This window comes from Fringilla coelebs, assembly GCF_963513975.1.
Source record: "Fringilla coelebs genome assembly, chromosome: 22".
In the NCBI taxonomy this organism is placed as follows: Eukaryota; Metazoa; Chordata; class Aves; order Passeriformes; family Fringillidae; genus Fringilla; species Fringilla coelebs.
In genome coordinates, this window is record NC_140048.1 from 8,229,345 (window position 1) to 8,252,643 (window position 23,299).

Sequence of the window (23,299 nt, forward strand, 5' to 3'; positions counted from 1 at the left end):
TCCCAAGACCCGGCCCTGGTCAGTGATGGTGGCTGGCAGAGCTGCTGTGCCCATCCTGGGATGGTTTTTCACTCAGGTTTCAGGGCAATGTTTGACTCCTAAAGCTGAATTCCTGCCGAGTGACAGTTCTGCTGTCCCTTGACACTTTGAGAATCCCTTTCAGCTCTTTAAAGATATTTGAGGCTCTGAGATATCATTAACCCCACAGAGCTGTGAATTGTTGCCTTTATTCCTTGCACACTGGCCTCTGGGATGAAGGCTAGAGAGAAATTTTGCCTCAAAATCCTGTGCTTTCAAGAGTGGTGTAACAAGGCCAATGGTATTTTCCCACATCTAGCAACTGCTTCCTCTTTTTCAAGTTTTTTTCAGCCTTTACTGACCATCAGTTATTTACAGCTCCCTGGTTCCCCCAAAATTACTACATAAAGGAAGAAGAAGGAAAAAAAAAATCCCCAAGTGCCACATTCTCTTATGATGTAATTTGCTCTTACTGTGTGAGTTCATCCTGGTGTGATTTATCCCATGAGTGTGCCCTCTTTAAAGATGCAATTTTGAAATTACAAAACCTGATAGGTTTGGTAACTGGAGAATTGTTCTCTTGCTGGCATCCACCCAGGAGCTCGATCCTCCCTCTGCTGAAGTTCTGACAAAGATTTTGAGGTACCAAAACCTTTTATTTTTTTTTTCAGTTCAAGTACAGACTGGAGAATGTTTATTTTATATTTCACCACTTTGTCTGTATTTAAGAGGAGTGATCCTCACAAAGTGGTGTGGGCTGTCAAGCAGTTTTGTGTCACAAAGGGCATTTCCCAGATGATGAAAGGCCAGATTAAGGTAAAAGTTGGTGACAGGCATTGTAGTGAGCAGGGTGTGAGGGATGTGCCAACAGCCACACCCTTGGCCAAGGGCGTGGTGTGAGCCGCGGGGAAAAAGGCAGGAGGAGAGCAGGGAATGGAGCAGCCTGTGTCAGAGCTGAGAGGCACGGAGGAGGTGAGATGGGTGTGGGATGGGGGGAGATGGGGGGGTTGGAGCGATGGGATGGTGGAGGTGGAGAGGTGGGATGGCTGGAGGGATGGGATGGTGGAGGTGGGAGGTTGTGGGATAGTGGAAGGTGAAGTACTTGGAGGGATGGTGGAGGTGGGATGGTGAGAGGTGAGCTGGCTGGAGGGATGGGATGGAGGTGGGAGGTGAGGGATGGTTGGAGGGATAGGATGGTGGAGCTGGGGAGGTGGGATGGTGAGAGGTGAAGTGGCTGCAAGGATGGGACGGTGCGAGGTGGGGAGATGGGATGGTTGGAGGGGGGAAGACGGGATGGGAGATGAGGGTGTGGGATGGCCGGAATTTGGAGGTGTGATGGCTGAGGGCTGTGGGGTGGTGTGAGGGACGGAATGACCGGAATTTGGAGGTGTGACGGCTCGGAGGCCGTGGGATGGTTGGAGGTGAGGGTGTGGGATGGCCGGAATTTGGAGGTGTGACTGTGGGGGGCTGTGGGATGGTGTGAGGGATGGAATGGCCGGAATTCGGAGGTGTGACGCTCGGGTGCTGTGAGGGTGTGGACTGCCTGAACGCGTCCGCTGCCCGTATCCCCCGCTGGCACCTCCAGCGCGGGTATAACCCGATGCTACTCAAGCGTCTGCTACGCACCCACATCCCAGGCAGCTCTCCCGCGGCTAATGACCGCTAATTAGCGCTAATCAGCCCGGGGGCCGGACGCGGCCCCGCGCAGCCGCACCGCCCGCGCCTGCGCGCCGGGCCCGCGGCGGAGCCGCGCCTGCGCGGGGGCGGCGGGGAGGGGACGATGGAGGCGCGCAGCGCCCGCCGGCCCCGCGCCCCTCACAGCGCCCAGCGCCGCCAGCAGCGCCGCGGGGCCCGGCCCTGAGCCACGCCGTGAGTCGGGGCGCCGGGGGAGCCGCGCGGGGCAGCCCGCGGGGCCCTGAGGGGAGAGCGGAGCGGGTGTCCGCGGTGCGCGCGTGTGTGTCCCCGGTGCGTGTTGCCGGTGCGTGTCCCCGTGTCCCCTGCCCGGTGCCTGTCCCCGCCGGGGCCGCTCCGTGCCCGCATGTGTCCCAAGTGCCAGGGGCTCCGGGGGATCCCGCTGGGCAGCCCCGAGGCCGGGTAACCCTTCCCGCAGGGATGGATCGCGGGCCAGCCCCGCTGTTTGCCCCCCGAGGCCGGATAACCCTTCCCGACTGAATTTTGGGGTCAATTGCAGGTTTTTAGGGTCTGAATTTTGGGGTGAATCCCAGGCTTTTATGGACTGAATTTTGGGCTGAATTTTGGCTTTTTAAGGAAGACTCTCAGGGCTGCTCTCCCTGCACATCTCAGGAGGTGAAACGAGCTCATCCTGGCGCAGTTTGTGCCGAGCAGGACAGCGTGTGGATCCTGTTTCCATCCTGGAATGCTGATTTTCTCCCATTTTCTGTCAGGAGAGCTAATACGAAGTGGAGGTTACAGGACAGAAAAAAACCAAACCCTTCTCTGTGTTGTCATTACAGCGAGGGCTGGATTTGCTGTTTGCCCCCCGAGGGTCCCACCCTGGGTTCGGGTGCCCGGGCCGTGCTGGGGTTCCGCAGATGAAGGGTTAATAAATGGATTTGTTTTGCCTGGGCCGTGCACACGTGATGCTCAAACTGCCCGGGTTTTGGTGGAAATAGCATTTGGGTGTGTAATCAAAACCTAAAATTGTAACTGCTGCCAGGCTGCCGGGTTTTAATAAGGGTTTTGGTTTTCTGCAGGCTCGCTGGGATATGAAGTTCTAAACTAAACCGAGCTTTGTCTGTCTGATGGAGTTGCTCATTTTTGTGAGTGTGAGAGGGGGTTTAGTGCCTGGGGATGGAGTCATAGGCATGTAACCTCTGCTGGAGTGCTTTATTCAGCAAAATTCAACAAAAGAAAGCGCCACAGAGCAGAGTGATCAAGCACACGGTGCTCTGTAGCAATGGGACAAGAGGTGCAGTTTTGCATAGAACATTGTCCTATTATGGCTCAATAATAAAGTACAAAATGAGTTTTGAATTACTGATATAATTTCTAAAAAATCACTTGGTGGGGGGTTAAAGCATTGTGAGGACTTTGTCAGGATGGACTCTACAGTAATCCTATAACCAGGATGATTTAGGGCAGGGCATTGAACAGGAAAAGTTTGTTATGAAAGAACAGCTTACAAGCATGGTCCTTAGAAAATAAAATTCAATCCCTTGGTGATTTGCAGCCTTGCAGCTCCTTTGGGGGGTGAAAAGGTTTGATGAAACCCTTGGGAAGTTCTTGTTCAGGGGAACGTGGAGTGAAATAAAAAATGGGAAACTGCAATAAAACTGGAGTTGGATATGTGTGAGAGGTGATTCACCTGGCTGCTGTGTCACCATCACAGATATTTGTTGATAAATGTTGACACTTTCTCAGCTGTCCTTCATTCTGCAGTGCTGGACATTGAAATACTTGCTTTTCTTGTGTTGTTTTTATTTTGGACATGATTTAAAACAGAGCAGCCTTTTCATTAGTTTGTTACCATGTGCTTAAAGGTTTTTTGGATCCCATCCTGGAAGCTGTTCAGTGGCAGTTTTGTCTTATGTCAAGTCTGCTTATTCAATAAAGGTCTTGTGAGGGAATGTTAATTAAACAGTACATGGTGTAAGCTGTAGTTAAAACATCCTGAACTGGAAAGTATTACATGGAGGGAATATCAAGTTCTTAGGCTGTATTTAGTATGTCTGTGCACCTCTTACTTCCAGTTTTGTGCTAATCTGATTTTCTTTACTGTCAGCACCTGTCAGATGGACATTCTTCAGTCAAAGTCACGTGGAAACACATCTTGCTTATTACATAAATTATTCTCTGCCTGCCTTGCTCAACTAATGGACACAAAATTTATATATCAGCTCAAATTGCCTAAAAATAGAGGTACATTTAGCTAATCTTAGCTGGACAGAGTTGCAGCTGTGTTGCAATGGCTGTTTCCCAAGCAGTGGTCGTCAGAGGTGACACAGCAATGAGTAACCCCCAGTTAAACATTGATACCTTTCAAGGGCAGGATGGTATAAATCATTAATGGCTGGCATTAATTGCACCTCTTTGTAGTGATGCTCTCCTTGGGTAAGCCTAAGCTACAGCAGGAGCAAAAGCACTTTCTAATTTGATTAGGTGGTGGTGCTGTCTAATTTAGTAATGAGTCTCAAATTACAGCTGTGTTTTGTTGATGGTTTTGTTGTCTGCAGGTTGGGGTTCTGGTGAAATCAGGGGGTTTGCCATTCTCTGGGGAATTTCCCCCAGATCTCCTCATTGGGTGATGATTTCCCAGAGCCACAGTCCATTTTCATGGTTGCACCAATGTTTAGTCTTTCTCTGTGCAGGATGAGGTGGGAGCTTCTTCCAAAATGATGAAAACATTGGAAAAAACATTGCAAATTTTTACTGAACCAACTTTTTCCCCCCCTGTGTAGGAATCAACTGGCTTGAGGAATGTGCTGCACTCTCATGGATACCATTTGTTTATGGTTTAGTGTTTGTTCATACACTGAAAGTTGGTTTCTATTTTTATTCTGATAAGATTTCTTCTCTACTTGCTTCAAGTAATGATAACAACTTGCCCACAAGATCTCTACAACTTCTGCAGTTATTTCAAGTTTGGGTTTTGTTTTGGTTTTGTGGTTTGTTTTTTTTCTTACTTCTGCAAAGCTGTGTTCTGACCAGCTGTTTATCTCTCATTTGTGCTGGTTGTTCGTGGAACTGAAATACTGCACATTTGTCCTTCTTTTGTCCTGTTTGTTTTGGATCATCTCCCCAGTTTGTCAAAAATGAGTTAAGGACTTAGGTATTGTCCTCCAGCTTGTTTTTGTCTCTCCTCAGCTTGGCATTAACCTCTTTTATTTCAAAAGCTGAGGCTTATTAAAGTTATTTCTGTGGCATTATCTGACAGGGGTTGGTGTTTTTTTTTCTCTTTGAGTATTTTATTTTATCTATTCAATGTTTGTATCACCTCATAGGAGACTTTATGCCTTTTCCTAACTTTATAGTTTTCCTGTGCCTTGATTCCTTGGCACGTATTTAAAGCTTTTCTTCCTTTTAAATAGCTAAAAGAAATTAATTTTATCTCTTGTGTAACTGAAGAAACGAATCTGTGCTGGGCCTCTTTTCAGTCTGGGAACACAGTGGTCATTTTTAATTCCAGGAACTTCTGATTACCTTGAAGAACTTCCCAGATTCTTTGGAGATGTCTTTATTAGTGTGTGCAAACTCTGTTTAGCGTCACATGCTCCTCCAGATTTTCTTGCAGAAACTTTAAAGCACTTTAATTGCTAAAAAGCAATTATAAAAACCACTGTGGGGGCCCTGGCAGAATTCCACCTTGGTGAGCAGTGCTGACCACAGAGCAGGAGCTGCAGAAAGCAGGGGAAGGCTCAAAGCACCAGCTCCTCTCAGCAGCAAAGCTCATCTCCTGGACAGCTCCAGGAGTTTCTTGATGTTAAGCACAACTCCAGTTTTATTGCAGTTTCCCATTTTTTATTTCACTCCATGTTCCCCTGAACAAGAACTTCCCAAGGGTTTCATCAAACCTTTTCATCCCCAAAGGAGTTGCAAGGCTGCAAATCACCAAGGGATTGGATTTTATTTTCTAAGGACCATGCTTGTAAGCTGTTCTTTCATAACAAACTTTTCCTGTCCAATGCCCTGCCCTAAATCATCCTGGTTATAGGATTACTGTAGGGTTTTTTTGATGTTCAGCATGTTATCTCCTGAGAGAAGAGGGATTGTGATAGCAAAGCTTCTGTTTTTCCTTGAGCCAGCTGCAGCCATCATTGGAATGTAAAGGAAAGCCCCAATACCTTTGTGAACGCTGAGGTTTTGCCTGTCCCTCTCCACTGCAGGGATTGAATTTCTGTCTGGCTGAGGTTCCTGCAGTCCCAGCATGGAGATGAGTCGGGAGAAGCTGTGTGCCAGCAAGGCTGATGGCAGCTCAGACTCTGCCTACCACTGCTCGGCCTGCCACGGCGACCAGGACTGGGGCAGCACCAGCCGGGGCCGGGCCAAGTCACGGAGTTTGTCAGCTTCACCTGCCCTTGGAAGCACCAAAGAATTCAGGTGAGGCCCCTGCTTCTTCCCCCTGGTGCTAAAATACGTGAAGTCGACCAGATTTGAGTGGGTTTTTTTCACATGGCCATGAGGGATTCTTAAATATGCCTCGGAAGGTTCAAAATGAAGGTGGGGGGTTGAAGGTGGGGTGTTGACTAAGAGCAGACTCAAATCAAAGTTTCATGGCTTGTCAGAACAGGTGTCTGCAGAGCTCACAGTCTCCAAAAAATAATCAGTCAACAGTAGAGACAATTCTTTAGACTTTTACAAAAGCTCAAGCCAGAGCTTTAGTGCTCTGTGTTAAAAACCTGTGTGTGAGGCAGCATAAAGTAACTGTGTGTTTGCAGAAGGTTTCAAAGCAGTGAGAAACACCCATTCTTTTTTTTTTTTGGAGCCAACTTTCTGATGTCATTGCAAGGTTCCTGTCATGTGGACAGGGTGGGTAGAACTTCTGATCTGGTGATCTTTGGACCCACTGTAAATATTGAACAGCGGGCAGGGGCAGCGCCATGTCTTGATCCGGTGGGAGGCACAGCAGGACTTCACCTTCCCTGTGCTGGGACTGTCCCTAAAGCATGGGCAGAGCCACGAGGGAGCTGCTCAGCAGATGGAATTCCTGTTCAGAGCTCCTGCTTGGCTGGTAGGAATGTTCTTGGGAGGCAGGAGAACACACGGGTGAGGCTGAAGGGCACAGGGGGTGGCTCGGTGGTGAAGGGAGGTAACTGAAAGCCTTGAAAGGTTAGGGAGAAAACTGCTCTGTGTTTGTAGCTCAGTGTGTTGGATGCTTTAGGAAGAGAAATGCTGTGTGTTTGTAGCTCAGTGTGTTGGATGCTTTAGGAAAAGAACTGCTCTGTGTGTGTAGTTCAGTGTGTTGGATGCTTTAGGAAAAGAACTGCTCTGTGTTTGTAGCTCAGTGTGTTGGATGCTTTAGGAAAAGAACTGCTCTGTGTTTGTAGTTCAGTGTGTTGGATGCTTTAGGAAGAGAACTGCTCTGTGTTTGTAGCTCAGTGTGTTGGATGCTTTAGGAAAAGAACTGCTCTGTGTGTGTAGTTCAGTGTGTGTGATGCTTCAGGAAAAGAACTGCTCTGTGTTTGTAGCTCAGTGTGTTGGATGCTTCAGGAAAAGAACTGCTCTGTGTTTGTAGTTCAGTGTGTTTGATGCTTCCAGGAAGTGTCTTCTGAGGGCTGTGCTCTGTTGGAGCTCTGGTGGTGTGTGTATGGTCAATGTGTAATACTCAATATTTAAATTGTGCTGTGAAACCTGGTGGTGTTCCTTTCTCTACTCAAACCTTTCAGTCAGTCTGCATAGAAGGTCTACATTTTTGTCTGTAATTTCCTAGCTAAACAGCTGCTTTTTCAACCAGAAGTGCTCTGTCTGTTGTGGGTTTGAATCAGGATAATTGCTTCTGAGATTTTCCTTCATTAGGATGCTCTGCAGTCATTCTCTGGCTGTCTTCACTGCAGAGCTAAATTGTCTCAAGGCATTTTTGCAGGCTGGCAGGAAATGCTGCTCTCAGGCTTCCTCTGTGCTGTTCAGCTCCAGGTAGCTGCCCAGCTGCTGGGAACTGATAAATAGATTTTCCTAAAAGGTGTGTAATTTCCAGGGCATTGCTGCTCATTCTTAGCAAAGGCAGCCTGACTAGGAATAACTTGAAATTCTGTTCACTCAAGCACTTTATTGAGCACTAATAAAACCACGTGGAATCTCAGGGAGAATTTACACCACTTATTAATTAGGGCTTGCAGAAGAAACTTTTGGAATGTCATGAAGGTCAGACCTGGATATTTAAAGCCTCACATGGGAACAGAATTTGGCCAATTACTGGGAGTGGCATCAAATAATGACCTGTGTTGGGAGAGGGCAAAAATTACAGTTATCTGGGAGAAGCTGGAGTGGAGCAAGAAGTGGGAGGTGATGGTGCCAGGGTGTTATTTAACCATCCTAATGCCAAGGGTAATTGTTCACAAGCAGATAAAGACTTATCATCCCTTTGCCCATATTGACAGACACGTTAATCTCTTGTTATGTCAGTCCTTGCTCATTTTTCTGTTTTAATATCAATGAGGTAAAACTTATAAAACACTTAGTAATGCTCTTATCTGACTAGGTCAGTCATGCCTGGACTTAGAGATGGAAAATAAATTATTCTGGTTTTGTTATTGGAATTCAAATCTTAGACTGGCATATTTTATTAGGCAAGGAACAAATAAGATGTTGCTGTTGTTTCTTAATTATATGTTTAACCTGTGGTCTGGTTTTGATTTTTATTAAATTTCTGAGGGTTTTTTTAGCTCTAGGAATGAGTCATCAAGCTGGTCTGGGCTACTTTCTAACACACAATAGAGGGCACTGCAGTGATGATTGTTGCAAGCAAGATGTGATTGAATTAAGCCCAGGAAATAAATGTTTCCCCCTTTTTTTATAATGGAATAATTCTAATAGCAGTCACAAAATGCTGCAGCAGTTCCATGGCTTGAGCAAGTTTTGCTCCCAGTTCCAGCTTTGCTGGAGGAGTTTGGGAGGGAGGTGAGGCAGAAGAGTTCTGACTTTCTGCAGCTAATCTCATCCTAGAGCCAGGAATAACCCTGTGTCCTGGTGGGATTCAATTTTGAGGATAAATGACACCTCAGAGCCCCTGTGTATTTGAAGACAAATATTTTATTACAGAAATAAATGGGGGAAACAGCAATTCTTCTTCAGCCTGTTCAAAATTGCAGCCTGATACTGCAGATACGAATCTCCATGTGCCTTAGAGTTGAAGAATATGTTTGATTAATTTATTAAGGGTGTTTAAATGACCAAGACACTGTGAGTTCAAAAAATCTGGAGGTGTTTGTGGTGGTGTTCTCAGGGGCCTCAGGACAAGGGAAGAGATGAGAATTTTGACTCTGTTTCAGAAGGCTGATTTATTATTTTATGATAAATAATAATGATGATTCTATGATAAAATAAAATGATCTATTAAAACTATACTAAAAGAATAGAAAAAAGATTTTATCAGAAAGTTTGAAAAGAATAAAAAAGAATTATAATTCAAAATCTTGTGGCTGCTCACAGTTTCGACACCAGTAGTTGTCATTAGTTATCAAGTAAAAACAATTTCACATGCCAAGTAAACAATTTTCTAAATCACATTCCAAAGCAGCAAAACATGGAGAAGCTGAAGCGTCTCAGCTTCTCAAGAGAAAAAATCTTAACAAAAAGATTTTTCATAAAATATGTCTGTGACAGGTCACACTGGGAAACCCAAAGCCCTCAGTGAGGGGAAGAGCACTCCTTGGGCTCTTTTAGCTGTATTTATACCAGATTCAGCCATTCTAAGAAATGTGCTTTTAAGTAAGATGTAGTGCTTTGAGAAACACAGAATAAAAGTGTGGCTGTGCAGCAGTGGGAGTGATGCAGCCACTGGAAATGTGAGAGCTGATCTGTAAAATGAGCCTGCCTGGGAAGCACACACAGGTTAAAGAAATGCACTTTGCCCTGTGCTGTGTGTGTGCAGCTGGATCAAAGGAGGGTTGGGTGTTTGAGCAGTTTGTCAGCACATCTCTAACTCCCTGATTATCCTCTCTGCCCTCAGGAGAACACGTTCCTTGCATGGACCATGCCCAGTGACCACGTTTGGACCAAAGGCCTGCATGCTGCAGAATCCCAAAACCATTATGTGAGTACTCCTCCATCAGTGCCACTCTGCTCCTTCTGGGGCAAGGAAAACCACTTTGCTTTTCCACTTGTTCCACTTTGTTCACCCCCTAATCAGAATTCTCAGATTCCCCAGGTTGGAAGAGCCCTTCAAGATCATCAAGTCCAACCCAGCCCCAACCCCTCAACTCAGCCCTGGCACCCAGAGCCACATCCAGGCTTTGTTAAACACACCCAGGGATGGGGACTGCACCACCTCCCTGGGCAGAACATTCCAGAACTTTATCACCTTTCTGTGAAAAACTTCTTCCCAATATCCAGCCTGAATTTCCCTTGGTGCAGCTTAAGGCTGTGTGCTCTGGTTCTGTCAGTTCCAACCCCAGCTGAGCACAGGCACCTTTCAGGAGTTGTAGAGAGTGACAAGGTCACCCCTGAGTCTCCTTTTCTCACCCCCAGCTCCCTCAGCACTGTTTGTATTTTACCTGGTATTTAGAGGTTTTCATGTTGCTTGATTGCCATCCTGGGGTCAGCTTTGCCAAGTTGCCATGGTCTGCAGTCCACAGTTTGGTGGCCAAAAGGGCAACTCTCATATTTCCAACTCAATAAAAAAAGGGGAGGAAGAGGAACTGTTCTGTGTGCTGTGAAATCTGAGGGAAGCCTTCTCCCTCCCTTGGTGATGATGTTTGAATTTGTACTTTCAATTTTTCTGTTTGGTCTCTGGTACTTTCAGTGAAAGCAAGTTTGCTTTTAGACTGTTGATAAATGTGGGAATAAGGGCTGGTTTCTGCTTAGTGGGCAAATAAACATTTCAATTTTGTATGTTAGGTGGCATAAAGTGTTGCTGGCCAGGTGAGGATTTTCAGGGTAGTGGTCCCTGCTTTTGGGGGGCCCTGGCACACACAGGAGCTGTGGCTGCCCCACTTGGAGGTGTCCAAGACCAGGTTGGACGTGGCTTGGAGCCACCTGAGATGGTGGAAGGTGGGAGTGGATGGGCTTTAAAGCCCTTCCAACCCAAACCATTCTGTGGTTTTTGCCCCTTTAAAAAAGTTTTATTTAAACTGCTCTTCCAGTTAACTGTAAGTCATTGCAGTCAATATTTATTTGCCCAAATTTCTGCCTCTGTAGACTGTAACCTTCCTGGTGATATCCAACCCTTTCCTGGGAAAGTCTAACACACATCCCTCCCTTCAGCAGCTCAGAGCTTCCTCATTCTCCCCTGGTGCTGTAAAGAGCCCTGGGGTGCTGCAGGCCAGCCCAGGTTGTGTTTACCCACCTGACCTGGGGAATTGCTCCTCCCAGGGGCTGGCCCAGCACTGGGATATAAGGACAGGGACAGGATTGTGCCAGGGAAAACCTTGGGCAGGCAGGGCTGGGAGCAGAGCTGCCCCCAGGCTGCTGAAGGCAAGGACTTGTTTGAAAAAGCAAATTGTAAATTACTTTTGCTGCACACAAGGTTTTAAAAACAAGCAAAACCTTGGTGGTGCTTTTTTTCCCCTCTGCCTTGGGTAATTTTGTTAAACTCTCCTCGCTGGAGGGATTATTTTTAACAGAAGATCATAGTTTTTATGTGCAGGCTTAAGTTAGGGAAGGTTGGGTGTCTCTTTCAATGCAACCAGCAGCTCTAGAACTTGCAAATCTGTTTTTTGGTGAGCAGATGAATTGAATGAATACTCAGTGAAGAAAGGATCAGGGGCTTGTGCCCTTGAGAGAAAGGGAAATCAAATCTCTGTTTATTTTTCTTGAGATGGGATTTTTCTTTATGAAACCTTGCCTCGAGGATCTGGAGTAAAAGTTTTACACAGGATTTTTTGTAAAGCCTCACAACTTTTTATTGAAATTGATTGAAATCTTCAGTAGAAGAAAAAAACATTTTTCAGGGAAAAATGTATTCCTCAGAGGTTGCAATTATTAATAAGTGATGAAAGCCTCAGCCTTTTATTTTATTTGGAGCTGTTGCATTTGCCTGAGCCCTGGAAAGAAACATGAAGATCTTAATGCAAGTTATGAATAACTTCTCATTCAGTAGAACTGCATGGAATTGGTGAGTACAGCTGAAACAGGCAGCCTGGCTGTTGTTTGAATGAAGTTGGTGCTAGTTCTGGGTTTATTCAGTGCTGCAATCCCTACTTCTTGTCAGCATTTTTGATATTAGAGCCCTGCATTAACCTTTAGTTTCTGCTGGGTTTGTATCTCAAATGTGAGCACTGAAATAAAATGGATTTAAAATTTGCATTAAACTGTTTGACTTAGAGTATTGGATGGGGAAAAAAATGAAGCTGTGACTTTTTCAGATCCTCTAATTGAATGTTTCTCCTTTGAGTCAGCACTAAACCAAGAGGAAGCAGTGGTGTCAATCACTTGAGGAACTTTTTCTGAGAGCTTTTGTGGTGCTTCTGTTGGCACAAGTCATTCACAGGGCAGCAGGGACCAGAATTATTAATTCTGTTATCACCTGCATGTAGTAAAGCACAGAAACATCCCTGCAGTGGGAATTGTTGCCTTTCCCTGCCTGCTGTGTAGGGCTGGGTGTTCTCCATCCATTAATACATAAATTCACATCATGCAGTGGGGATTTATTGCCTTTCCCTGAGGAACAATGGGAATTGTTGTCTTTCCTTCAGAAATATCCCTGCAGTGGGAATTGTTGTCTTTCCTTCAGAAATATCCCTGCAGTGGGAATTGTTGCCTTTCCCTCAGAAATATCACTGCAGTGGGAATTGTTGCCTTTCCCTGCCTGCTGTGTAGGTCTGTGTGTTTTCAATATATTAATATATAAATTCACATCACTGCAATGAGAATTATTGCCTTTCCCTCAGAAATATCACTGCAATGGGAATTGTTGCCTTTCCTTCAGAAATATCACTGCAATAGGAATTATTGCCTTTCCCTGAGGAGCATCACTGCAATAGGAATTGTTGCCTTTCCCTGCCTGCTGTGTAGGGCTGTGTGTTCTCCATATATTAATATATAAATTCACATCACTGCAATGGGAATTGTTGCCTTTCCTTCAGAAATATCACTGCAATGGGAATTGTTGCTTTTTCCCTCAGGTCCATCACTGCAATGGGAATATTTGCCTTTCCCTGCCTGCTGTGTAGGGCTGTGTTCTCCATACCAGAGGATATATTTTCTGTATTTTCACCAGGTCAGGAAGGTGTCAGACCAAAGTGTGCTGATGTTTGGGGTTTTTTTTGTCCCCCAGGCACATTCAGGATCCAGCAAGCCAGCGGTTGACATGGAACAAACCTCCCAAGAGTGTCCTGGTGATTAAGAAGATCCGTGATGCCAGTCTGCTGCAGCCCTTCAAAGAGCTCTGTGTGTACCTCACTGAGGTGAGAAAATAGAAATTACACCTCAGCTCTCTCCAGCTGCTGATTCTGTGCAGGATTTGTGCAATCAGATCTTCATACCCACTGCCACTGGGTGTACTAAAATTTGTTGCAGAAGTTAAGATCAGTATGAAGCTTAAAACTAAAACTATTAAAGTAAAATCTTCCATTCTGTTTGCAGTTCTGAATTACAGGAATGGGATATAAAAGGCTGAATAAGCCTTGGGCAAACACAGCATTATTGCTGTATCTGTTATCTTTTAATTTATTAAATGTTCTGTGCATGCTGCAAAATTCTCATCAGGATCAGACCCACACATTAAAAACATCCAGCAGATGCAGAACACTGCTGTAAATATTATTTCTATAATTAAATAATTGAATTAATGGAAATTATGGAGAGAGTCAAGTGTTGGGAAGGTCCCTCACAAGCTTATTTTCTCTCTTTTCAGGAGAACAATATGATAGTGTATGTAGAAAAAAAAGTCTTGGAAGACCCTGCTATAGCTAATGATGAGAATTTTGGACCAGTGAAGAAGAAATTTTGCACCTTCAGAGAAGGTATGGAAATGATTTCTTGAAAGGACTGTTGGAGTGAGTTTCTTTGGGTTTCTTTTTTGTCTTGGTGTTTTCTTAGTTGTTTGGGTCAAATTTCTAAAGCTCTTATGTCTTTTGCAGACAGTTGTTACATCTTAATTGTGCTTTTTTTATATATTTGTGAAGGAATGTTTGCATGCTGCAAATTGTAAATTTTCTTTCTAATTTTTGTTAGGAAATTAAACTTGTGGATAGAATTTAATTGAAAAGTTTTTATTTCAATATTTCTCCTAGACTATGATGATATCTCCAATCAGATAGACTTTATCATATGCCTGGGAGGAGATGGGACCTTACTTTATGCTTCTTCACTTTTCCAGGTTGGTTCTTCTGGGAAATAAACCCATCAATCTTTTCTTTTGGAAGTATTTAAAAGTGTTTTTCCCCCCCTCTTTGTTGTTGAGTTCAGCATTTGTCTTTTGTTCTTCATTCCCTCTTTTTTACCTTGTGAAAATCATGTCAAGTGTGTTGTTTTTTTATTAAGCACAGTTGAAGTTTCATCAATAGTCACAATATTTACAGGCAAATAGTTGAAGTATGGATTGCTTTGACTGAGTAGCTTTAAAATTCTTTTCTTTATTGATAGGGTAGTGTACCTCCAGTTATGGCTTTTCATCTGGGATCCCTTGGATTTCTTACTCCATTTAATTTTGAGAATTTTCAGTCCCAAGTCACTCAGGTTATAGAAGGTAAATTTAAGGGGACAAGGTGTGGTGTTTGTTTGTTCCTGTTTCTTAATCAACTCTTTTAGGTCAGCCCTTAAGATTTGAAACTTGAGAAATGCACCTTAAATTACCAGAAATGTATTTTAAATTAACAGAAGTTTTGCATTGTATTGATACATCCAGTGCTGCTCTCTGTACTGCTCTGTAAAGAAAAAAGTTATTTATGGAGTAAATAAGTGTAAGATAATGTGGAGTTTATGTTAACATAGAAATAAAGTGCAGTGTTAAATACTGAGAAGACAGGCAAATAAAATATTTGAGGAAATAAATTCTTTGTTTCTTCAATATGAGGTTATTTGAGTTGCATCCAAAGTAGATCCTGCAAAGATGTCTAAAACTCTCACAGAATGTTATCTTTCTAATGCTTTAATTTTCTTTAAGCTTAGCTTTTGTCTTACTGAAGATCACATGAGCCCAACAGTTGTTTCTATATAAAATTTAAATTTTATTTTTACATTATAAGAAAAGTGGGAAGGGACTGGCTTAAAATTTGGCTTCGATTTTTGCTCGTTGCTACTAAAAATCAGTTTTGAGCTTCAGCCAAGTGCAGCCAATTATGTTGTGAATGAAACTGGGAGTGTTGAAAGCTCAGGAATAGCTGGATGGCACTGGATAGAGAGTGTTAGTCATTGTTGAGGTGATTTCCTGTGCCAGCATCTCCTTTTTGTGTTTTTTCCCTGTGTTTCCCCTCCAGGCAACGCTGCTCTGGTTCTGCGGAGCAGGCTCAAGGTGAAGGTGGTGAAGGAGCACAGGGAGAAAAGCACAGTGCAGAATGGGATAGAGGAGAATGGAGTTGTGTCTGCAAACCTGGAGAAAGAAGTGGGCAAACAAATTATGCAATATCAGGTCAGAGGAAAAAAAAAAAAACAAGCAAAAAACCCCCAAGATATTGTTTGTAATTTGGATTTGTTTCATTAAAGCTCTCCCCCAGCAGGGTGGGGCTGGGCCTTGCTGCTCCAGCTCCCAGTGTGCCCCAAATGCTGGAGAGCTGCTGCACACATTTCCTTTGTGCAGTCACAAGTGCTGATCTCACACTTTGCTGTAGAAATAATTTCACAGAATTGTTTAGGCTGGGAAATATCTCCAAGCTTGAGTCCAACCTTCCTTTTATTTTGAAAACAAAGTAGTTCTAAAGTCAGACACACCAGGCATTTTTATAAATGAGAAGAAAAGCCCTGCACGTTGTTAGTGACCAGCTCCTAGGGACTAATTCTTTAACTTCAAAACTTAATTCTTAAAATTAAGAATTAAATCTAATTAAATTTTCAAAACTAAATTCTTAAACTTCAGCTGGCACTCAATGGGACAGAAGTATAAAGAGGCTTTAATTTGCAGCTACTAAATAAGCTTGAATTTTTAGGAGCTCTGGAAAACATGTTCAGTTTTTGACATTTATTTCATTGCCAAGGCAGCAGCAGCAGGCTGGGGTAATGTTTGCTGTCGTGGCAGGTCCTCAATGAGGTTGTGGTGGATCGTGGCCCTTCCTCCTACCTGTCCAACGTGGATGTGTTCCTGGATGGGCACCTGATCACCACCGTGCAAGGAGATGGTGAGTGCTGCTCCCTGCCAGCTCAGGGCCAGGCTGGCTTTCCCTGCAGGATTTCTCTCCTGGAAACAGAGCTGCAGTTCACTGCTGACAGCAAACAGGAGTGTGCAAAGAATGGGTGTGTTTGTTCCCCTAGTGAAGCTTTAGGTGCTGAAAGATTTTGTTTATGGGCATGTGAGGGCAAGTAGCTCTTTTTTTGGGGTATTATATTTCAGGCTAAAGGTAAAAAATAGCTCAGAGAGATTGGCCTGGATATCTGGGCTTGCTGAAGGCAAACAATCTCAACTCAGGAACAACAGGAGTTATCTTTAAAGCTCTTACCCTTAAAGAAGAAAATGAAAGTCACTATTACAAAATTGTGTAACCTGAGTTTGTGCAACTCCTGAAGCCACGTGGCAGGAGCAGGGGGGAGCTTCTCACTTTGTGTGTGCTGGGCTGCAGCCGTGCTGGGAAATCCGAGGGGACAGGTTCCCTTTCCTTGCATGGGATGTGCTGGTGTCCCCAGAGCAGTCCCTGGGTCAGTGTCCTGTTGCTGTCCCCAGGGGTGAATGGGATGTGCTGGTGTCCCCAGAGCAGTCCCTGGGTCAGTGCTGATGTCCCTGTCCTGTTGCTGTCCCCAGGGGTGATCGTGTCCACGCCGACCGGCAGCACCGCGTACGCCGCCGCGGCCGGAGCGTCCATGATCCACCCCAACGTCCCTGCCATCATGATCACCCCCATCTGCCCCCACTCCCTGTCCTTCAGACCCATCGTGGTTCCTGCTGGAGTGGAACTCAAGGTGGGCTTCTCTCATTTTATTTCTCTTTGTGCATTAAAAACTTCTGGAGTGGGCACAGGAGTGAGAGGAGGGTGGGAAGTGTCGTGTGGCTCCTGCTTGGGGCTGGGTCACACCAAGTCTGGTTCAGGGTTGTGCCTTTCTTTACAAGGATTTGCCCACTCAGATTGAAGAATTTACACACTTGATAAAGTGTAATACTTTACACTTTTCCTACTGTACTATAGCTCTGTAACATTCTACAAAATGGGAATTCCTACATTTGCATTCTGAAAAATGTTCCATAATCTTGGCTAAAGTGCCTGGAAATGATCAGTGAGGGGAATCAAAAATTCTCCTTTCATGCAAAAATATGCAGATCTTAAATATATACTGGTAGCACTATCTGCAATTCAGTATGTAGGTTTTTTTAATGTTGTCTTGCAGAAAAAAGACATTTAATACTGAATATAAAATAGACTTGGTTAATGGGTATTTTGGACAAATACTCTTGTGCAAGGATGAGCCCCTTTCTCCTTTTGTCCTAGGGGTGTTGGAGGATTAGCATTGAGAAATGAGTTCTGGACTTTTTTTTTGTTCCTGTTTTACAACATAAATTCAATGTTTATTCATGGCACAGCTCTCAGCCCACGCTTTCATGTCAGTGGGTGGTACTGGCCAGTGGTAATTAATTCTTTTATTAGGAATATAATTTAAATAGGAGTCAAACTTTGGAAATTTGACAGCTTTGGATTCATTATGTATTAAAATGTGTCTTTCAGGATTAACTGCATTTTTTTTCTTGAAAGAAAAGCTAAGTCAGCTCCTATAACTGAATTAAAGTTACAGGAACTGAACTGGAAGGAAGAGACAGACTGGAACTGGAAGGTCTGTGTGGGTTATGACCTTGTACTTATAAAAAGGGGATTTACTGCACATAGAACAACATGAGTTTATAAACAAAAAAATAAAGGTTTGGAGCTTGAGTGGTGTTACTGCACTGCTGCCATGGACAGCTGAGGAATTCCAGTGTGAGTGTGGAGTTCCAAGGACTCAGTTCTGCACTCAGAGGGAGGGTGGAGGAGGTGTTTGTTCCCTGCTCTTGAGTTTTGGACCGTTGCTGTTTTTCAGATCATGCTCTCCCCTGATGCCAGGAACACGGCGTGGGTTTCGTTTGATGGAAGGAAGAGGCAGGAAATATGCCATGGAGACAGGTCAACCTTTCTTCTGATTCTATTATCTCTAAGTATAGAAAATCCTGATTCATGCAGCTCCCTCATTCTCTAACATCTGCCAAAAGGGTTTTTGGCAGTGAAGAAAGAAGCTTTTATAAACCTTAACACTTCCTAAAGCACAGACTGCACTAAAAGGATTTCATTTCTAACTTGAGTTCTTTAGATCTTCCCACAAAAGCAAGTGAAATGCTCAGACTCTGTAAACATTGCATGCTTGGCAAGGAGGATGGGCATATCTTTAGAAAACTCTGTAAATTTTAACTTCAATATAAATCTTAGGAATTCTGAAAGAGACAAACCAACAGGAGCTGCCTGTGAGCACAGGTGCTGGAATACTCCACGTGGATTCAGCTGGGTTCACTGGGAGTGGCTGTGGTCACTTGCTGTGCCCTTGAGTGAGCAGAAGGGTGTGAAGTCCCTCGGTTTTGTGTTCAGAATGTGGTGGTGGAGGTGTTAAAAGGCAGCTCTGGGAAGGAGATTGGCAGATTGGTTATTCAGGATGCCCTTTTTCCTCTTGGCCCACACAAGCTGCCATGGAGGAAAATATACAGGTGGTGTAACCCTCCATCCTGAGCAGCTTTTATTTCCTCTGAGCTTGGATCATCTATAAAGGAGTTCAGGAGCCCAGTAAAGATTCAAACACAAGGTTTGGCCCTTGGTTACACTCTGGAATCCTTGGGATTGTTGCTTAAAACTTGAAACTGAAAGGTGCCCAGTAAAGATTCCAACACAAGGTTTGGCCCTTGGTTACACTCTGGAATTTTTGGGCTTACTGCTTAGAACTTGAAACCCAAAGGCCAAGGTGGTGCCTTGGGTTTCCTTTGTCCCTGTGTGGGTGGTGCCAGAGGCTGCAGGATGCCATGGAGGGTTCACACAAAGTGTCCCCAGAGCTCTGCTCGTTATTTTGAGAGCAGCTGTAGTTCTGATGGCTGAGCATGGAGAGCTGCTGTCTGGCAGTGAATCAGCTCTGTGCAGGGTGGGGACAGGCTGGGGACTGTTCAGATTGTTGCTGTCCCTGCCTGACTTGCCCTGTGCTGTTGCAGTATCAGCATCACTACCTCTTGCTACCCCCTCCCCTCCATCTGCTTCCGGGACCCCGTGAGCGACTGGTTCGAGAGCCTGGCCGAGTGCCTGCACTGGAACGTGCGCAAGAAGCAGAACAACTTCGCCGTGGAGGAGGAAGAATTCTGAGTGTCCCCAGCCAGCAGGGCTCTGGCAGTGGAATGTGGCAGAATCCCTCCCCTCTGCTTGGATTTTGGAGCAGTGGAATGTGGCAGAATCCCTCCCCTCTGTTGGATTTTGGAGCTCTGGCTGCGGGCGCTGCCCCGGAGCTGCCCCGTGCTTGTGGTTGATGTCCCTCAGGTGCTGGGGCTGGGGAGGGCTGTGCTCCTTCCTGTGCAGCAGGAGTGGGAGTGGAAGGCTCTGATGGTTCTGATCCAGTCTGAATTTCCTTCCAAATGAGCAGTGGATTATTCCTGACTGCTATCAAAAACCACATCTGCAGATTTGATTGTAACTTCTGAACTTACCAGTTCCGTGGTAGGCTGAATGTAGCTACACCAGGGAAAAGTGGCAGCAGAAAAGTGGCATTAAAATCTTTCATTTGATAGGTTTGTAACTCCATTTAACTCTGCTAGGAACAGAAAGGCTCTGAGAAGTTTTCTTAAAAAAAAAGAAAAAAAAAGTTCCTCTTTGTTATCTTAAATAGACCTTGCCCAGAAAATACTTTCTTACTTGCAAGCGTGACACACTGAAGAAACACCCACAAAGGATGTTTTTTATTAATAGATGGAATTAGTAATAAAAAGTATATATTTTTTATATATACATTTCTTTCTCTTGTGCCCATTTGAGCAGTGGTTGACCCTTGGCTGTCAGCACTGTGGAAATACCCACAAACAGCAGGGATGAGCATTAATTATTTGTAGCTGAGCTAATTGACAGCTCTGCACTTCCTCTTGGTGGGAATCCTCCATGTGTTGGTTTTTCTTATTATTTTTGTTTGATTCCCTGGGATAAACGGTAGCATTAGAGACTATCATGGTAAAAAAACAATAATAATCCTCCAAGTGTTCAAGAAGAATCTGGACTTCAACTGCTACTGAATTCACTGTTGTCCTGAAGGAAATATCCTGTTCTAAGATCCTGAATGCCCTCAACTTCCATGGATACCTTCCAACTCTTGGTGCTGAGTAATCCAGGGTGGGATTCTGCATTGGTGGGCTGGAGAAATGAGAGGACACATTCCCAGTGGAGTAGCAACGGTGCCTTCAGCACACTCAAGATATTCTAAAAGTCTCACATTTACTTTTTTTAAGATGCTTTCAAATGTTTCTAACTTCTCTCTGTACATATTTTATTGTATGTGCTTTTATGAAAGAACAAAAAAAAAAAACAAAACCAAACCCCACCAAAAGAACTGGTTGGGGTGGGGGGAAAGGGTTTGTACTGTAACTGCAAAATAGCAAACCCAAGGATAATGTTTACATTTATGTTCTCTGTGGTGCAGTCTCTTGATCATCTTATCCAAACTTCAGCATTTTCAAGTCTTGCTGCATCGCTCACTGAAGGGAGGAAGGGGCAGGAGCTGTTCAGTGCCTGTGGCAGAACTGCCAAGGGATGAATTTCCTGCCTGGGGTGGGATTTCCTTGGGCACGGAGGGAGAATCTCTGCTGAACCTTTCTCATGGTTGTCTTACGTTGTTTCTGTGGTCCAAAGTGGAAATGGGAAATGGTTTCATTTCCAAACTCTGCCTGATCTGTTTTCCTCTGGTGGTTTCAATAATGTCTCATCCCCCTTGGATGCTGCCCTGGGCTGAGCTCATGAAATGCAGGTGAGAGCACTTTTCCAGAAAAGAGAAGCAAACTCTTGGTAACGATTCAAATCACAGCGGGAGCGCGTTGGTAGAAACGAACACTTGGTTTGTACATTTTGTAACATAGAATATTGGTTTGATTTGGTCAAAACCAGATGGATTTTGGGATATCTTGGAGAATATCCAGAGAGCTTTTGGGATTTCTCTTTCACTTGAATCTGCAGTAATTGTTTGATCACTGTTTTGAAGCTGCTTACGGGTTTCCTGAGTGGAGTATTCAGTTATTTGATAACTGGTTACTTTTTGAACTAGAGAAGTGTCAGGCTTTTTTGCTTTGGAACTATTTTATTTAAACATGCAATAATTGAGAGAAGGAGCAGGGTATGGTGTCTAGAGAAACGTGTGGATGAGTGGAGAATGAGCAGTTCTAGGCACACTGAGGAGTGGAAAATCATTTTGCAGAGGTGAAATGATTTATGAGCCTTATCTAGTATTTTTTTAAAGATAACACTATATTCAGCACTTTTTATTTATGCTTTTTATAATAGTAAAGCTATTCTTGACTAAATTGCCAGACTTTTAATTTTCAGAGTGCACAGGTAATTAAATCTGTAATCAAAGTTTACTGAACTACTTTAGATCTACATTAGGGGTTGGCTTGAAATTTCTTCTTTCAATTTATCACCTGCTGCAGTTGCATTGCTGGCTCTGAGGCTGCTGCAGCTTTGCTTGTACAGAATTCTGCTGAGAAAAGGCATTTTCTGGGGGGCTGCTGGGCCCAGGCAGAGCTGCAGCCCTGGCTCTGTGACTTCAGTCCTGGCTTTTCCTCCAAAAGCTGCCTTGATTCTCCCTGGCCCAGCTCTCTCACAGCCTGGGCTGTTGATACATCACAAATCTGAGTGTACAAAGTCCCTTTTCAAGGCTTTTAATCTGCAAACTGCAGGAGAGTGAGGCTGGAGCAGCCCTGGAGTTCTGCCTTTGAGCTGCTCCAGGAGTGGGGGAGCTGAAGCAGGAAAAAGCTGAACTGCACCTCACTTTATTGGCAATAAAACCTCGTTTTGCTCATGTAGCTTCTTCAGAATAACTTGGTTAAACTGTGCTAAAAAACAGGGGTTTGCTGATTAAGAGTTTTTAATAAAAGGGTTTGTAAGTCACTGGCACCTACAAATCCTTTCATCTACAAAGGGCCAAAATGGAAGCTGGGAAATTAATTTGTTTTAAAAAAAAAAAAAAAGTTATCCTCTGGTAGAAATGGAAGAAGTTGTTACCAAATGTAGTAGGGAATAAAGCAGTGTACTGAATTTTTAAAAGCTAAAAAATCCTGTTACATATTGTTAACATATTGAAAACTTGGTTTTAAATATTGTTGAGAAACAAAATATTTTTCAATCCTTTCAATAAAACTTTTTTGTAAAGTTGGATTGGTCGATTTGCCCTTTGACTGGGGAGAATAGGGAATTCCCAATCCCTTTTTGGAATTGTGTGGGGTTTGACACTTCTCATGGGACAGTGGCATCTCTGTTCTGGGAATGCACCCAAGGCTTTTTTTGGAATGTCTGATACCAGGTTTTCCTCAAAAAATAATTGCTGGATTTGCTGTGCAACTTGAAACAAAACCTTGTGTACAACCAGCTGGGTTGCATGAAATTCTGTTTTAATGACAGAAATATGAGGAAAGGAATAGTTAAGGGTCAAATAGATAAGGGTCAGAGAAGCTGGTTGAATGATCTGATACTTTATATTCAGGAAGTTTAGGGTTAAAAATGGGGTTTAAATGCCTGTGGCACATTTGCATTTGCACACTTGCAAATGAGGTTTCAGTTCCTCAGGTACACTTCATCACTTCTGATGAAGTTCTAGATGTTTCTCCCATGGAACTTGAGATTAGTGATGACGTTTAAGAGTTTTTGATTTCATAATTAATCTGTAACTCATTCCAGCACTGAGAGGGATGGGAGGAGCTGCCTTCAAGTGGAGTTTTTGTTTGACAAGGTGTTTTACCTTTTGCAGTTAAAGGAGCTGTTTGTAAGTGAAGGTTTTGTTTTACAAGGCACCTTGGAAAGGGTTTTCCATCTTTCCATGCCTGGCTGGTGACAAACTCTCTGCAGTCCATGGCCAGAGCACTTTCAGTGGCAGTGGCACTGTGACCTGCCCATGAAACATTTTCCTTCACCCCCTCCTGCCCCAGCACAGGCTCTGTGTGGGAGCAGAGCCTTGCCCTGCTGCCCAGGCTGGGCTGAGGGAAGGACTGAAAAGGTTTTGTTGGGATGTTTAAATGTTTTAATTCTTCCAGCAACAATCCCTACTGCCACTGGCACTTGTGGGATGAAGTCAGAGGCAGCTGCTGCTCTGCCAGCCCCTGCACACTTTAACCTCTTTGTGCCTCCCTGGGGCTACAGATAAAGGAGATTTCATTCAGGTTTAGGAGATCAAGATGAGAAAAATAGTTGTGATTTAGATGGCTAGGATGAGGGGAAAAAATTACAGCAGTTTTGATAGAATCCTTGTAAATCTCCTTAATAAGCTGTAATAAATTTTTAATTTTAATTGCTTCTTGCAGTGTCCAGCTGCAAATAAAGCTGTGTCTGAAGTG

At 44.1% G+C, this 23,299-nt stretch overlaps 1 protein-coding gene across 5 annotated transcripts; it reads left to right on the forward strand.

Moving 5' to 3' along the window:
- Window positions 1–795: 795 nt before the first annotated feature.
- NADK (NAD kinase) lies at window positions 796–22,127 on the forward strand. Of its 5 annotated transcripts, XM_084220310.1 has the most exons (13): window positions 1,857–1,887; window positions 2,733–2,798; window positions 5,862–6,075; window positions 9,644–9,727; window positions 12,908–13,037; window positions 13,487–13,595; window positions 13,866–13,951; window positions 14,218–14,320; window positions 15,051–15,202; window positions 15,806–15,905; window positions 16,523–16,680; window positions 17,788–17,870; window positions 18,935–22,127. In XM_084220310.1, exons 3-13 carry the CDS (start codon window positions 5,903–5,905, stop codon window positions 19,080–19,082), a joined length of 1,326 nt encoding a protein of 441 aa, XP_084076436.1. In that variant the 5' UTR covers window positions 1,857–1,887; window positions 2,733–2,798; window positions 5,862–5,902; the 3' UTR covers window positions 19,083–22,127. The 5 variants fall into 5 exon arrangements, with proteins under 5 accessions (XP_084076438.1, XP_084076435.1, XP_084076439.1 ...); XM_084220312.1 differs by lacking the exons at window positions 1,857–1,887; window positions 2,733–2,798 and adding an exon at window positions 796–834; XM_084220309.1 differs by lacking the exon at window positions 2,733–2,798 and having other exon boundaries at window positions 1,777–1,887.
- The last annotated feature ends 1,172 nt before the right edge of the window (window positions 22,128–23,299 follow it).

Bases quoted from the DNA above. Each gene is read 5' to 3' on its own strand.
- NADK (XM_084220312.1), top strand. From the start codon at position 5,903: ATGGAGATGAGTCGGGAGAAGCTGTGTGCCAGCAAGGCTGATGGCAGC. The intron at 15,906-16,522 runs GTGAGTGCTGCT...TGCTGTCCCCAG, and splicing joins CACCACCGTGCAAGGAGATG to GGGTGATCGTGTCCACGCCG. The intron at 16,681-17,787 runs GTGGGCTTCTCT...GCTGTTTTTCAG, and splicing joins CTGCTGGAGTGGAACTCAAG to ATCATGCTCTCCCCTGATGC.